The sequence below is a fragment of the Nycticebus coucang genome, chromosome 21, assembly GCF_027406575.1.
Source record: "Nycticebus coucang isolate mNycCou1 chromosome 21, mNycCou1.pri, whole genome shotgun sequence".
In the NCBI taxonomy this organism is placed as follows: domain Eukaryota; kingdom Metazoa; phylum Chordata; class Mammalia; order Primates; family Lorisidae; genus Nycticebus; species Nycticebus coucang.
In genome coordinates, this window is record NC_069800.1 from 65,982,549 (window position 1) to 65,996,983 (window position 14,435).

Sequence of the window (14,435 nt, forward strand, 5' to 3'; positions counted from 1 at the left end):
GTATTGCCTGTTGTGTTGAAAGGTTTGCCTAACAGCATTACATATGTTTACTAAATACTCATCTCACTTCCCCATTAGTTATTAACAAGAGACAGATCTTCTGGGCAGGAATGATCTGTTCTCTCCCCTGAGTCAGAAGGATGCTGTCCTGAGCCAAGTCTGGCTGGGCAGGACTTTTTTCTATCAACCTCACACAGCTAAAGGAGGCTAAGTTGGCTGGCTGGACATGGTGGCTTTGTCCTAGCACTCTGGGAGGCCAAGGCAGGTGGATAGCTTGAGCTCATAAGTTTGGGACCAGCCTGACCAAAAGCCAGAACCTGTCTCTACTAAAAATAGAAAAACTGAGGCGAGAGGATCGCTTGAGCCAAGAGTTTGAGATTGCTGTGAGCTATGATGCCACAGCACTCTATCCAGGGCAACAGCTTGAGACTCTGACTCAAAAAAACAAAAAAGAAGAAGAAGCTAAATTGACGCTGGCCTCCTGTGACCATTTTCCCAACCCCCTCAGCTCTCAGAGCCAACTTCTCTTTCTAGTTTTTACATGCATTTTGAATTGGCTTTTTAAATGAAGGTGCATTTGGCTCAGCACCCGTAGCTCAGCAGCTAGGGCGCCAGCCACATACACCAGGGCTAGTGGGTTCGAACCTGGCCTGGAGCCTGCCAAACAACAATGACAACTACAACAACAAAAATAGCTGGGCATTGTGCTGGGCACCTGTAGTCCCTGCTACTTGGGAGGCTGAGGCAAGAGAATCACATAAGCCCAAGAGTTTGAGGTTGCTGTGAGCTGTGATGCCACAGCACTCTACTGAGGGCAACATAATGAGACTCTGTCTCAAAAAAAAAAAAAAAAAGGGTGCATTTGATAATTTGTGAAGCATAAAGCTCCAGGCCTACCTTCAGGTGAGGCTGGATCCAGGGGCTCAAACAACATTAGGAAACTGTCTCTTTCCAATTCTCTGCTTGGCTTCCTCCCTCCACAGCATGGACCTGGGAAGGCCAGCCTTGGAGGCTGACAGACAGCAGCTTAGCTGGAGAGGGACCCCAACTTCCTAGGGTTCCAGCCTGAGTCCCAGGTTGTCTGCTTGCTGGCTGGGCTGGGGATGTCTGCTCTCCAAACCTATCGTGATTCTGACTGGAACCTGGGTTAGGCTTGACCCTGCTGAGCCTGCCACAGGGAGGGGGAGCAGTTCCCAAAGAGAACCTGGTCTCCTAAATAAGGGCCTGGGCTGTGGGGCTCAGGAGGGAAAAAGACGGAGGCCAGCACCACCGTGGCTTCTCGCCACAGCTGCGTGATGTTGGACAGGTCTCTGAACCTCTCTGTACCTCAGTTTCCTCATCTGCACCATGGGAGCACTATTATGTTTGAGGACTACGTGGGTATAGCTAAGGAAAGGGCTCAGAATGGTGCCTGGAGCGTAGCAAGTGTTGGAAGCAGGAGCAGTCCTCACTGGCCTGAGCTTACTCTGTGCAATGGGCTCTGAGGTGGTCTTTCCCAGCGGGAGGGATCCCTTCCCTGCAGCAGCCCTGTGAATTTCCTTCTACCCCCATGTGACCCTGTGTGTCCTCAAGGGAGAAACTCAAGCCCCTCTGGAATTTGACCCTTGACCCCAACTTCTGATCTCAGATCCCCAGCCCCTGGATGTCCCCCCTAGTCCTGGTCACTGGATGTCACCCAAGGCCTGGGAAGGGTCTGGTCTCCAGTGAGGAAAGGCGGCTTGGTCCCCAGGGGCTGAGGGACCTGGGCTGCACAGCAGGAGTGGCCCAGTGCAGACCACCCTGTTGTCCCTACGCTCATTCCCATCCCACAAGACAGGAAGGAGGGGGTATGGAGGGAGGTGGCCCCCTGTCCTCCCCACTGGCCACCTTGCAGCTTTGCTGTCAGGAGATGGGAGGCCTGGATGCTTAATGACAGATTAGCTCAGTGCTGTCCGCTGGGAGCAGGTGCGGGAGCCACCAACAATGGGGCAATTTCAGTAATGACGGGGAGGCCTGCCGCGGGTGGAGGAGAGCTTCCTGCCCACGCCAGCGAAGGGTCCTGCTGAGCTTCAGTTAGACACGAGAGCCAGTGCCAACTGGCGCCTGGGCCCTGGCAGAGACCACCTCAGTGAGGTGGCTATGGCTGTTCTGCAGAGGAGGATGCCTAGGCCCCAGCCTCCTCAGCCCCTCAGCCCCTCAGCCCTGCTGAGACAAGAAGGGACAGGACTGGCTAGATTTTAGCATTAGCCTCAAAGCAGATGTGCTGGGTAGGCCAGAGCATGCCCGCCTCTACCTCAGTTTCCCCTCCCAGTCCAAACTCCCTGACCTGGTAATTGGGCCTTGGGACTTCAGGCTCCACACCCACGCTGCCTGTTCCTCCCTTCTCTTCTCCTGAGTTCCTGACTCAGCATGGCCTATATGAAGACAGAGGCTGCTTTTCCCAGCTCCTGTGCCCAGCACAATGGAGCACATACAGCGGGTGCTCAATAAGTGCTTCCTGTTAAAACCAACAAAGGTGAGGCCTGGTTCTGAGGCTTACAGAGCCCCTCCACATGTCCATCTCTGCTCTCCATCCTGGGGTGCAGCCCTGTGTGTCCAGTGCACAGAGGTGGCTGAGGCCTGGGCCCTGCTCCAGGAGAGCAGTCTTCAGAGGCCAGCTTCACACAGCACCGCCCCACGGAACCCGCTCACAGCAGGTGCTCAGGGAACACGCAGGCGGCAGGGAGAGCGTGGGCCTCTGGAGTCAGACTGGGCTCCAAAGCTGGCTATGCCCGGCTGCTGAGTGTGACCCCCAGTCTCACATCTGCAGAATGGAGAGTGTCAGCACCCCAGAATGGCACCCAGGAGGAGCTCCCATAAATGTCAGTGGAAGGTCCTTCATACCCCAAGCTCAGTTGTGAGAGCCAGGACGGGATGGGGCACAGAAAGGCAGTAGCCAGACAACCACGTGGCCCCACATCACAGGACTCTAAAAGCCTTGCCTGGGGGAGCCCATCCAACCTGTCATGACCCTGGCTCCCCAGTGATTGGCCCTTTAGCAGAAGGATGGGGGCAGGGTTGGCTGCTGGGCTCTCTGAGAGCTTAGGGTCTTCATCCCAGGCTGGGAAGGCCCCTCATCCAACTCGTGCCCAGTATTTTTCCCCAGAGCCAGCAGCAGGGCAGGTGAGGAGCTGGAGTTGCACAGCCAGTGCCCACTGCTGAGGGCCTGGCTGAGAGGTCCCGCTGGCCCTGAGCCTGGGGGCTGTAGGTGGCCCCTGCTGGGTGGCCTGCACACAGGACAGTGTCCATGTTCTGGGCATTGCCACATTCTTCACTGGCTTATTGGGCAGGGGTCTGCAACTCAGGAGCTGCGTCTGTGTTGCTCTGGTGTGGCCTGGCAGCAGTGGGTGCTCAGTAAACCACAGCTGCTGGGTAGGCAGACACCCCTGGCCCCAGCTCTGTCTCCTCCAGACGTGATTCAAGGAGAAAGGCCCCTCACATGTTTGTTTGCTGTAGGACGTGGGCCCAATAGACTCCGCGGCTTTCTTCTCTCCTCCTCCATCCCGTTCAGGAGCTCCGGGGAACAGCAGTTTCCAGAGATTGAAGGCAAAATTGCTTGAAAGCCTGTGCTTTTATCCTCTAATTTGTAGCCACTTAACTGGGCTGGGTGGAGGGGCAGCAGGGCTCTGCTGGTCTGTGGGCACGGAGGGGCCCATCCCTGTAGAGGACAGTGCTGTGTCCTTCCCCAGGTAGTGCTGGCTGTGGGACCCACACTTGCTGTGGGATCTACACCCACAGAGCCAGGTTGGGTGGTGCAGGCTTTCATGGGGTCAGTGTCTGGACTGCTGCAGGAGCCCCAGGGCCTTCAGAGGCAGGAGGGGCTCAGCCCTAAAAGTGACACCTGCTGTCACTGCCCCAGCTCTGCCCAAACAGTGCCTGGCCCCAGGCTGGGCAAGCAAAGTCTGGACAGGAATGAATGGGGGAAACTTGCCTGACCCTAGACCCACCCTCCTCTGGTCTGCCTAAAAAAAGGGTCTTGACTGAATCACAGGGGTCCCTCGGGCATCCTGGGAGGCAGAATCAAAAGTGTGGGGAGAGAGAGTAGGGCAGAGTTTGGATTCTGGAGGAAGTTTTCTGGGAAGTTTAGAGAATAAAAGTGCATCCCTAGCTGTAAGGTGTGAGCAAATGTCTGGGGGCAGAGGCTTCTTGGACAGTTTCCCCTCTGCAGCATGAGTCGGGAGGTGATGCCTGTGCCATGCTGCATCTCATGAGCCAGAAGACCCCCACACTGGCTGTGAGAGCGGCTGTGAGAACGGGGGTATGCAAGAGGCGTCCTCCACAGTACAGCAGCCACATGGAGCGGGAGGAGAGGCAGAGCCAAAGGGCCCTCCAGGCTGCAGAGGGACTGTCAGAGGAGGTGGCCCCTGGCACCCCAAGTCTCCGTCTCTAATTGGGCTTGCACATGTTCCATGCGGCCACTGAGCACCTGAGTGGGGGGTGGGCTCTGCCTCCCCCCAGCAGGCCCCTGGGATGGGCGCAGCTTCCTTTAGGACTCAGGACTCATGGCTCTCTGAGGGGGGGCACCATCCACCCTCTCCACACTCATCCCAGTGTCCCCATCTCGCACCCTCAGTCCCACCCCCAGCCCTGCCCCCACACCCAGTTCAGACCCCTCTGTATCCCCACCCCTGCTCACATGGGGCTGGCTGAGAGCCTCCCAGGCCCTGAGTCCTGCCAGGGCACTGTGGGACCCACACCCGCTGTGGGATCTGTACCCACAGGGGTCAGGCTGAGTGGTGCAGGCTTTCATGGGGCCAGTGTCCTGCCCTGGGTCCTGGCCAAGGCAGATGAGCACCCTGTCCTGGGCAGGTAGCTGCATTCTCCAAGTTGGAGTGGCCTCCCATCATCAGGCAGGAGTGTGGGGTCTTGAGAGCTCTGGAGTCCCTGCTGTGGCAGGTTGTCTCTGCTGCAGTCCCCACTTAGACTAGGATACTAAGGCCCTCTGCTCGTGTCTACCTCTGAGGGGCTTCTCCTCTCCCCATGGTCCTCAGCCATAGCACAGGGCTCTGCCTACTCCCATAGGGTCCTTAGGAATCAGCACCGTTAAAAAAATACACTTTATTGTAACCTCGCAGTTTGCAGGGTGAATAGCGGGCACATGGCCGTGGGGCATGCAGGGTGCCTGGCACAGGTGACAGGACATGGTCATGGCCTCCTCCGCATTCCCTGGGCTGCTCTCCAGCTGGCTGCCCTGCCAGCCTCAGGACCCTGAAAGCACAGCCGGCCCCTTCTATCCAACAACCCCAAAGAAGTCCTGGTTGAGCAGCTGAGAGTCAGGGGCAGGCTCTGGCCAGGACAGTATGTCAGGCTTTGGCTGCACTCAGAGCCACCAGGGGTGGAGCGGGCAGCAGCAGCTGGCACAGCTCAGCCGGAAGCACGGCAGAGAGAGGAGGGCGTGGGAGCCACACCTGCCAATCCAGCCCTGAGCTCCTCAGTAATTCTGTCTCTCTTGATTAAACATCCAAGAACATCAAGTTCACAGACGTGTTTTCTTCTTCATCCTCCTGAAAACACCCAGAATGGAAAAGCAGAGAGCAGCTTCGCGGACCCTAGGCCACTTGACAAGGGTGGCAGAGAGTGTTGGAGGGAAGAGGGAGCCAGGCCCTAGACTTGAGCAAGAGAGCAAGAGACAGCAGCAAGCCAGCGTCCGGGCTCGTCTGGGGAGAAGGACGGCGCGTGGGTGTGTGTGTGTGCAGGGGTGTGCGCGTGCAGGAGGTGAGGGGCACACACCAAGCATGTGTTTCGGGAAGAACACCAACCAGTAATTGTGTGAAGGGCAGACACCACTGGCCACCGTGCTGTCTGTGGGTGTAGGGTGGCATGGCTGGGACCCCCTAGTGTCCCTCCTAGGGTGGAGCCAGGATGTGAGTGGCAGGCCAGCCAGGCGTGCTCAGACGAGGCGTGGCGCACTGTGGGGCATCATGGCCCGGCCACCCAGGACACCAAGGTGAGTGGGTGTGGCTGTGGGTGGCGGGGCGGGGGTCACTTCCAGTGCTCCAGGGAGCTGTGGGGCTGGAGCTTGAGCTTCTGTGGGCAGAGCAGCTTGGTGAAAGCACGGCGGAAGCTGTGGTGGCACAGGGGGTAGAGGACAGGGTTGACAGCCGAGTTGGCCCACAGGAGCCAGAAAGACGTCTCGTACCAGTAGTCGGGGATGCAGTGGCCGTGGCAGGCTGCGCGGATGATCATCAGCAGTGTGTATGGGGCCCAGCAGAGCCCGAAGATGCCCACGATGACAGCCAGGGACTTGGCCACCTTCTTGTCCCTCGACAGCCGGAAGCGCTGGGTGAAGCTCTGAGTGAAGCTCTGGGACACCATCTTCATGCGCTTCTCTAGCGAGGCTGAGGACGCTGACGGCTTGGAGCCCCTCTTGAGTGAGCGCGGCCTCTCAGTGCCCCTGGAGGAGCTGCCAGAGCTAGAGGTGGGTGAGGCCACGGCACCCGCCCCACCGCTGCCGGCCACGGCTGCCTCCCCAGCCTCAGCACCAGGCCCAGCCTCGCCTGCCCCACACTTGTGCAGTGGCACGGCCTCCCCATGCCCCTTCTGCCAGCAGCCCCAGCAGCCCGGGGGCGGCGGGGGTGGTGAGGGCTGGGCCTCGGGTGGGGGCTCCGGGCCAGTGGCCTCTCGGGCCCCATCCAACCGGAGGCGGGTACGTCTCTGGATGTTCAGATAGATACTGAGGTTGAAGAAGGTGACGCTGAGGAAGGGTGTGAAGAACTCCAGAGTGGAAGCCGTGATGAGGAAGTACCAGTTGTAGAAGAACTCAGCATAGCAATGGCCCTCAGGGATGGAGCTGCCCCCAGACAGGTACTCCCAGCTCAAGATGGCTGGTCCATACAGCAGGAAGGCCAGCACCCACACCATCAGCATCTTCTGTACTGCCCGCCGCGTGTCGCCCTGCTGGGCACGGTAGGAGACCTGCAGGGAACAGGTGGGGTCAGGAGCTCAGTAGGAGGCAGGAAAGTGGGACTGGGAGCTTTGTAGTCTCTGGGTCTCTGGGCAGCAATACTCCCCACTCCTCCTTCTCTCTCTTCTGCCTGGACCTTCCTTTCCCAGAACTTCCACCCCCATGGGGTGCCCCTGGCTGGCTGATGCCATGCTGATAGGAGCTGCACCCTAACTTTGTGCTGGGCTATAGCTGTGTGCTCCCCAAAGTCACCTGTCTGGCTCTGCACTCCAGTGCCAGAGTCAGTCTCAGCCTCAGCCCAGGTTGACACATAACTGTGACACCACGCATCTTGCAGGCCTGAGCCACCTTCAGAGGTTCTGCGCTCCAGGGGCCTCTATGCTGCCCCCGTGCAGACGGCCACTGCCCTGGGAGCTGGTGGTGCAGGGATGGAGCTATCAGCTGGCCCAGTGCTAGGAGAACCCCTCTACCCTGCCCCACCAGTAACAAAGCATCCGAGACCCATATTAAGGCCTCTGGAGAAAGAACAGTAGCAGTAGTGAGTGTGGGGCTTAGGCTGCAGACACCCAGTGCTAAAACCAGCCAGCTTGTGGGGCCCAAAGGTCCCAGTGAGGTCTCAGATGGGGGGACCTGAGAGCCCCCTGTTTGTCAGTGCCCTCCCACACCAACCTGGTCATGGTGGGAGCAAGGGGCACAGCAGCTGCTAGACAGAGCTGAGGGGCACCTGCCTGTGTCTGGCTCTGTGTGCAGCCCCTTGGGCATCTCTTTCATCTCTGCAAACCCAGGCTCCTTGCACCTTGCACCTTGCTCCTCAGTCCTCCTAGGCTGGAAGGGACCACGTGTCCACCCCAGCAGAGAACCCCTGACAAACCTGGGGCAGGTGAGCCATCGAGGAGGAGGTGGAAGAAGGAGCAACTCTGGTGTGAGTGCCCCATGCCCAGATGGCACTCACACAGGGGACCTGGGCAGGGACAGGATCCCTAACTCGTGGCAGCCACTGACATAAAGGAAGCATGTGGAGCCTGTGAGTGACGCTGCCACAGGCCCCTGGCCCCAGATCCTCCCTCAATTCCATGGACTTTAGATTTGTCCAGGGTGGAGGCTGACATGACACCCCTTCCTTCAGGAACACCTGGTTCTATGTGCAGATTCCCTGCCTCCCGCCCTGGCCGAGACTAGTCCTGCTGGCAGCCCAGAGTGCCCTGTATGTCGGGGACCAAGCCCAGCAGCACCTAACCACAACTCAGAAGTGGCTGTCCCCTCCCCAGTGCCTCCCCCGGCCACCTGGGACTCACGGCTCGGGTGACCGACAGGAAGCGGTCGTAGCTGATGAGCACTATGTTGAACACAGAGGAAGTGCACAGCAGGTAGTCCACCACCAGCCACAGCTTGCAGAGGCCCCGGCCAAAGGTCCAGCGGCCGGTCAGCACGTAGGGCACATACAGAGGGATGCAGAAGGCACCTGCAGGAGAGCAGGTGGGCCATGGCTAGACAGGGACTCAGGTCAGCCTGACTGCCACGGACAGCAAAGGAGAAACCGGGGGTCACAGGTGGCCGCCTCTCTGGGGTCCAACCTCATCTTACCCCCTGCCCTGGTGTCCTCACCACACATTCTGCCCCGTGGCTGGCCTTCACTCCCACTGGTGTCCTGGGACTTGGGGGCAGGAGGGAAAAATGCAGGCATGGCGACCTCTGGGCATGACAGGACCCAGAGGGCCTGGAATCAGGACTCCCTGGGCTTCTGCCCAGCCCTCCCAGCCTTCAAAGGGAGGAAGGCAGATAATTTCCCTGTCCCCAAGCATCAGCCTCCCCACACACACACACCTCCAGGGACAGCCCTCCTCTGTAGCTTAGAATTCCGGCTGGTAGGGAACTTGGCAGCAGCCAGGCCAGCCGCTCCCACCGCCAACCCCCGCTTCAGCGTCTGAGAGGCGCACCTCGCAGCCCCAACAGGTGTCTGGCGCTCTGCCCCTCCACCAGCCCCGCCCCCCAGCCGGCAGCACAGCGCTGACACGTGAGAGCGCGTTCCTTCAAGCATCTCCCTCACCCCTCGCCTTCCCTAAGGGCCCTTCCCCCAGTGCAGCTCTAAACCTCCCCCTCCCAGGCCTCTTCCCCTACCCCTACCCCAAATCGCCCCCCAGCGCACTCCCCGTGTCCTGAGACCGCAACAGCTTTTGTTTAGCTACAGCGCAGGAGCCAGCGCTGCACCCCGCGGTGGCTGCGCCTTGCGCCTCGCTGAGCGCCTGCTGGTTTGCGCCCCTTCCTGAGGGACATCCCTCTCCAGCCCCTGTCCCGGGGCCTGGGTGGCGAGGAACTTAGTTCTCCAGGACCCACCGCCCCACGGGTTATGGGTACCCCTTCGCAGGCCGAGCCCCCCGATGGGGTGTGTGTCTGCCAGAGCCACCCAGGTCCCCGCTCCAATCCCCGCTGGCCCGGCCGTGGTTGGTGCCCTTGGGCTCCAGAGGTGAGCAAGGGCTGGGGCTTTACCCACGAGGAAGTCGGAGATGGCGAGGTTGAGCAGGAAGAAGTTGTTCTGGGTGCGGAGGCTCGAGTCGGCCACGAAGGCAAGCATGACCAACGCGTTGCCCAGCACCGTGGCCACGATGAGCAGCGCCATGAGCGCAGCCAGCACCGCGGTCCAGGCGGCGGAGAAGCCTCGCGCCCCGCCCGCCGCCGCCGCCTCGCCTGTCAGCGCCCCCGACGCGTTCAGCGGCCCGTCGGGCGGCGCGCGCTCCATGGCCCCGCAGGTTCACGCGGCGCCGGGACGCGGGGCCGGGTGCAGTTCGAGAGCCGGGCAGTCGGGAGGAGCTCCGGCCCGGGAGTCTCGTCTTTGCGGGCTCTCGGCCCGGTGTGGTTCCCCGGACTGCGCCTGGCGCATGGTCCGCGGAGCCGGGGCCGGAGCCGGGCGGGCGGTGCCTGGGGCGCCGGGCCGGATTCCGAGTCCAGGGGGGCCAGCGGCGAGGCAGCCGCAGCTGGAGAGGAGCCGGAGCGCAGCCGGAGCCCGAGCCTCTGCTGGCGCCACCGTGCACCCCGAGCGCAGCGCGCAACCGGGTGCGCCCCGCGCCCAGCCCGCCGCCCCCCGCGCCCGGGGAGCGCCCCCGCCATTGGCTGCCGCCCTCGCCCCGCCCCCATCCCGCCCCGCTCCCGCCCCGCCCGGCGCCGGCAGCACCACGGACAGCGCCGCGTGCCCGCCGGGCGGCTGGAGCCCATCCCCTGTGCGCACAGCGGCGGGCGGCGAGCCCAGCCCGGCATGTCCGGGTCTGGGGTCTTGCCTGCGGTCGGCCGGCCCTCACACTCAGAAGCCGGTCCCTGGCCTGCTTGGCCTCCCCGTGCCCTCGACCCTGGTGACCCCAGCCGGACCCTTGCTGGGAGTCCGGATGCCTGTGGGAACCTGGGGTGGGGGTGTAGGGGAGGCGCCCCCTCCCGTGCTCTGGGTAACTTGCCTTGCCGCGCCCTTCTCGTTTCATGCTTTGGGAACGTGGGTCTGGGGGTGGGGAATGAACGTCTGGAAGGGAAGGGATTGGGAGGGGGTCTCCGAGAGCGAGTGCCCAGACCAGGGGTCCACTCCACCCGCCATATGCAGGGCCCCTGAGGCTCAGTGTTCCTGCGGGCAGGGCCCAGCGCAGGGTCCAGGGTGACCTGCAAGGCGCAGACAGATGTGGAGTTACGTAAGGGAAGACGAGGGGCCCAAGAGGACGCAGCCGAGAGGGGAGCGCCGGCTCAGGGCTCAGGCGCCCGGGTTGAGGGGTGAGCAGCGGGCACCTCGGAGCCCGGCGGCGGGTGGCCCCAGTGGGCGGCACGGGGGGCGGTCACTGCTGCAGCAGACAGACGAGGTCACTGAGCTGGGCACAACCAGGGCAGCGGCGGCTGCGTTGGCACCTGCAGAAGGGGATGGGGGGATGGGGAGAGGCAGTGCCCCACCCCCAGACACACGTGCTCATTTTCCTCTGAGGGTCCAGGACATATTCTGCCTGAGACGCGCACGGAAGACAGATAGACACGCCCACACTCAGACACACAGACACCAAGGCTGGGATACATCAGACAGAAGACAGGGAAGGGGCGGTTCCCTGGGAGAGAGCAGCGCACTTCAGAGGTGCTTCAAAGGGGACAGAACCGCACCTGTCTGTCGGGGTGTGTGGGAGTGGCGGGTGCTGTGGGAGGAGCTGCAGAGAAGACCCCAGGTACTGGCAACAGGCACGGCCACACTCACAGCAGCCTCCTGATCCCCTCCCCTCGCCCAGAGTGGCACCTGGGAGCTTTGGGGAGTGTGGGGCTGGGCTTCCTCCTCAGGCTGGTTATAGAGAGGAACCCCCAGATCCAAGACCCCAGCCAGTGCTACTTTCTGGCTTCTAGGCACCTGCTGTGGGGGAGGGGTTTGGATTCCAGCTCTTCCTCTTCCCAGAAGTCCTCCCTGACTACCTGGCTGTGTTCATACCCCTCCACCAGCGTCCACCTCAACCTACCCCACTCCTCCTCCCCCCGGCCCCTAGTGGTCAAGGTAGGAAGTGGTCAAGGTAGGAGATGCAGGACTGGGTCCAGCCATCAGCCTCACCAGCCAGCAGCCTTTTGGGGGAGCCTATCCCCAGCCAGCAGCTCCCTGCTGCGTGGTGCTGCCCCCAGACCATGTTCCTCCCTGACCACCCCCAGAGGCTAGCTCCACAGACAGTGCCCCTGATCCGTCCCCCCACAGAGGCCTCAGCAGATGGAACTGGACAGCGCGGAGGGGCCCCGTTTGCTCCCTCACTGGTGCTGGGGCCTCGGTGTCCCTATCCTGTAATGGGGAACATAAATTGGGACCCCAAGCAGGGCCAAAAATGAAAAGGTCTATAGTCCTACCTGGCCATTCTCCCTCCCTCTCCACTTCTCACCTGTGACCCACAATTGTCTAGATGACCCTGGGAGCAGGAGCTTTCCTGGTGGTCTCTCTGCCCTTCAGTAGCTGGTGGGGCAGCCCAGGCCTCACTTGCCCCACAGCTATTTTGGGCAACTGTAGATGACTGCCACGGTGACAGAAAATGCCCATCACAATCAGGGCTGACAGTGTTTCTAGCACTGGGACACTGTGTCCTGCTTGTCACCTCCTTGCACCCTCATGGGAAGTTTGAGGAGGGCCTGGGTTTCAGAGCCTGGCACTGGTCCCAGCTGTGTGACCTTCAGATGTTACTGAATTTCTCTGAGCCTTGAGGTCTTCCTTTATACGTGGCCCAGAGAGCTGGTGGTGACCCTGGAGGTGCGTACACCCAGTATGCCAGACTGGAGGTGACACTTAAGTGCATGGCCTCATCAGTCCCCTAAAGGTAGGCAAGTCCATTGAGCCACCTGCCTGAAGTCACATACGGCCCAGAGCCCACTCTCTCAATGGCCACACTCCTGGCCCAGCCCTGAGGCTGGCAAGCGGACCAGTGTGACTAGCACCCATTCACAGGGCCTTGGCCCTGCCTAGACAGGAGCTTGGTATCCTGTGTGCAGAGCAGGAGTCTGGCTTGGCCAAGGCAATGCAGTGGGGATGGGGCAGGTCTGCACACGGCTGTCCACAAGCGTCATGCTCAGGGGGACTGTCTCCAGGAGTGGCTATTCCAGTTGAGCAGTTCATGTGGGAAAAAAATGTAGCTCAGGTAGGGTGATTCGTGTATTGAGGGGTAGTGGCCAATATCCTGGCAGGAAAAGGACTGGACATGAAGACAAGGAGCTCTGGAGCCATGTGGATAGCCACGTGACCGTGGGCACAGCCTGCTGGGTTTTGGATCACACGAAAACACCCACTAGAATGCATCCACCCCGAAGACATGACATTAGCAAGCCTGTCATAGGCCACCCCAGAGTGGGTGTGACAGCACACATGGAGTGGCCACATCAGAGACCCGCAGACTCCCACCTCCTGGCCCATCCGCTGCTGCTGCCCCTGAATGACGCCCAGCAAGAGTCAACACTGAGCCCCAGTCTGTCGGTTCGTTCTTGGAGAACAAGTCGCCGCCTGCTGGTGAGATCCCTGCACCACCCCTCCCCCCACCGGTCCTGAGGGCGGCAGACCTGCTCTTGCCCGCAGAGCCCACACCACAGCCCAGGGCCTGTGGAGTCCTGACCCACATGCGCGAAGCATCTCACTGGGATCCTCTTCCTAGTGCGGGAAGAGCAGGCGTGCCCCCATGGCCATGGAGCTGCCCATGCTGTGTCACCTCCCACACTGACCAGGAGCTACTGGCCTCACAGGCTACAGGGACAGCCTTCCCAAAGGCATACCAGCTCAGGGGCAACAGCCCTCGAGGACAAGCACCAGTCTACAGGATGTGGGTAAGGAACTGGAGACCTTCTATAGCTCTGCTTCTCGGGCAAGACCACAGTGCTAGGAGCCAGGAAAGGCCCATGAGCAGTAGCCCACTGGGAAGTTTGTGATTTTGAAATTTTGGGCTCTTCAGGGTTAGAGGTCCTTGTCTCTAAGGGGGCACATTGTCACCAGAGGACACTGGAAGGGTCCCCTTGAACTCAGCTGCCATATCTCTCAGGCATTTTTAGCTCCTTGGGCCTGGGGGCCAGCAGACAAGGAGAGGAGTCACCATTATGTCAGGGTAAGTGGCCCAGCAGGAGAGCGTGGGCAGTGGGGTCCCTCTCAGGCACCTGAGCACCCTCTTGCCCAACGGCCTCTGTGAATGGACAAGTGCAGCTGCCCCAGTGAAGAAGTTGTGGCAGCCAGGGGCTCAGACCTGCAGGGGCGACAGCTGAGGTGGGGACAGGAGTGAAGGATGCAGGGTGTACACCAAGGAGGCCTGAGACCCACTACCCCTCCCACCTGTCTCTGGTCTTTCCCAGGGGCTATCTCCTTAAACCTCTTGGACCCCAGCTCCGGCTTGGCATCTGCCTCTTGGAGGCCCATGCTGACCCAGGCCAGGTTCCAGTACTGAAAGGGAGGTCATGTGTCTCCACTGAGAATGGCAGTCCTGAGCAGAGGCCTGGGGTGGGGGAGAGGGAGGTGGGTGTCTGGAAGGAACAGAGTTCCAGGCAGAGGAACAGCAGGCTCAAAGGACGACAGGTGGGAGGTGTCTGGTGTGTTCCGGGGGCCCGTGTGGCTGGAGCACAGTGTGGGGTGTGTGTGGGGAGACCTGTGAGCATGGGTCGCATGGCACCTCAAGTTGTGGCAAGGACGCTGAGGTTTTCCTGGGTGAGACCAGAGCTCGGGGGCAGGGTTTGAAGGACATGTGAACAGGGTCCCCCCTGCTGCTGTGAGAATGGTTTCTGGGAATACGGGGGCAGAAGGAGCCCTTGGTAAGAGCCCTGGCAGGGAACCATGGTGGCGGCAGTGGGTGGGCAGACCTGGGAAAGCTGAGGTGTGAGTGGAGCTAGGGGTCCAGCTAACTTCATGGTTTGGACTCAAACAGCAAGAAGGAGGCATTGACATGAGTGAGATGAAGCAGGTCTGGGGGGACAGTGGGGGGCTCTGAGAACACTGACACTGAGTTGGCAACTGGACCTTGGAGAAAAGAGGTCATTCAAATGGGCTCTGGGTGAAAGGACC

At 60.9% G+C, this 14,435-nt stretch overlaps 1 protein-coding gene across 4 annotated transcripts; it reads right to left on the reverse strand.

Moving 5' to 3' along the window:
- Window positions 1-5,070: 5,070 nt before the first annotated feature.
- Window positions 5,071-12,890, reverse strand: HRH3 (histamine receptor H3). Of its 4 annotated transcripts, none has more exons than XM_053574186.1 (4): window positions 10,685-12,890; window positions 9,414-10,561; window positions 8,218-8,384; window positions 5,071-6,933 (listed from the first exon to the last, which is right to left on the reverse strand). In XM_053574186.1, exons 2-4 carry the CDS (start codon window positions 10,387-10,389, stop codon window positions 6,001-6,003), a joined length of 2,076 nt encoding a protein of 691 aa, XP_053430161.1. In that variant the 5' UTR covers window positions 10,390-10,561; window positions 10,685-12,890; the 3' UTR covers window positions 5,071-6,000. The 4 variants fall into 4 exon arrangements, with proteins under 4 accessions (XP_053430161.1, XP_053430163.1, XP_053430162.1 ...); XM_053574189.1 differs by having other exon boundaries at window positions 6,291-6,933; window positions 9,410-10,561; XM_053574188.1 differs by lacking the exon at window positions 10,685-12,890 and having other exon boundaries at window positions 9,410-9,977.
- Between the last annotated feature and the right edge of the window lie 1,545 nt (window positions 12,891-14,435).

What these genes read in the sequence shown, in the direction of transcription:
- HRH3 (XM_053574186.1), bottom strand. Translation starts at nt 10,389, where the DNA reads ATGAAACGAGAAGGGCGCGGCAAGGCAAGTTACCCAGAGCACGGGAGG. An exon ending in TCGCCATCTCCGACTTCCTC is followed by an intron (nt 8,385 to 9,413) that starts GTGGGTAAAGCC and finishes GCTCTCCTGCAG; the next exon opens with GTGCCTTCTGCATCCCTCTG. An exon ending in TCCTGTCGGTCACCCGAGCC is followed by an intron (nt 6,934 to 8,217) that starts GTGAGTCCCAGG and finishes TGTTCCCTGCAG; the next exon opens with GTCTCCTACCGTGCCCAGCA.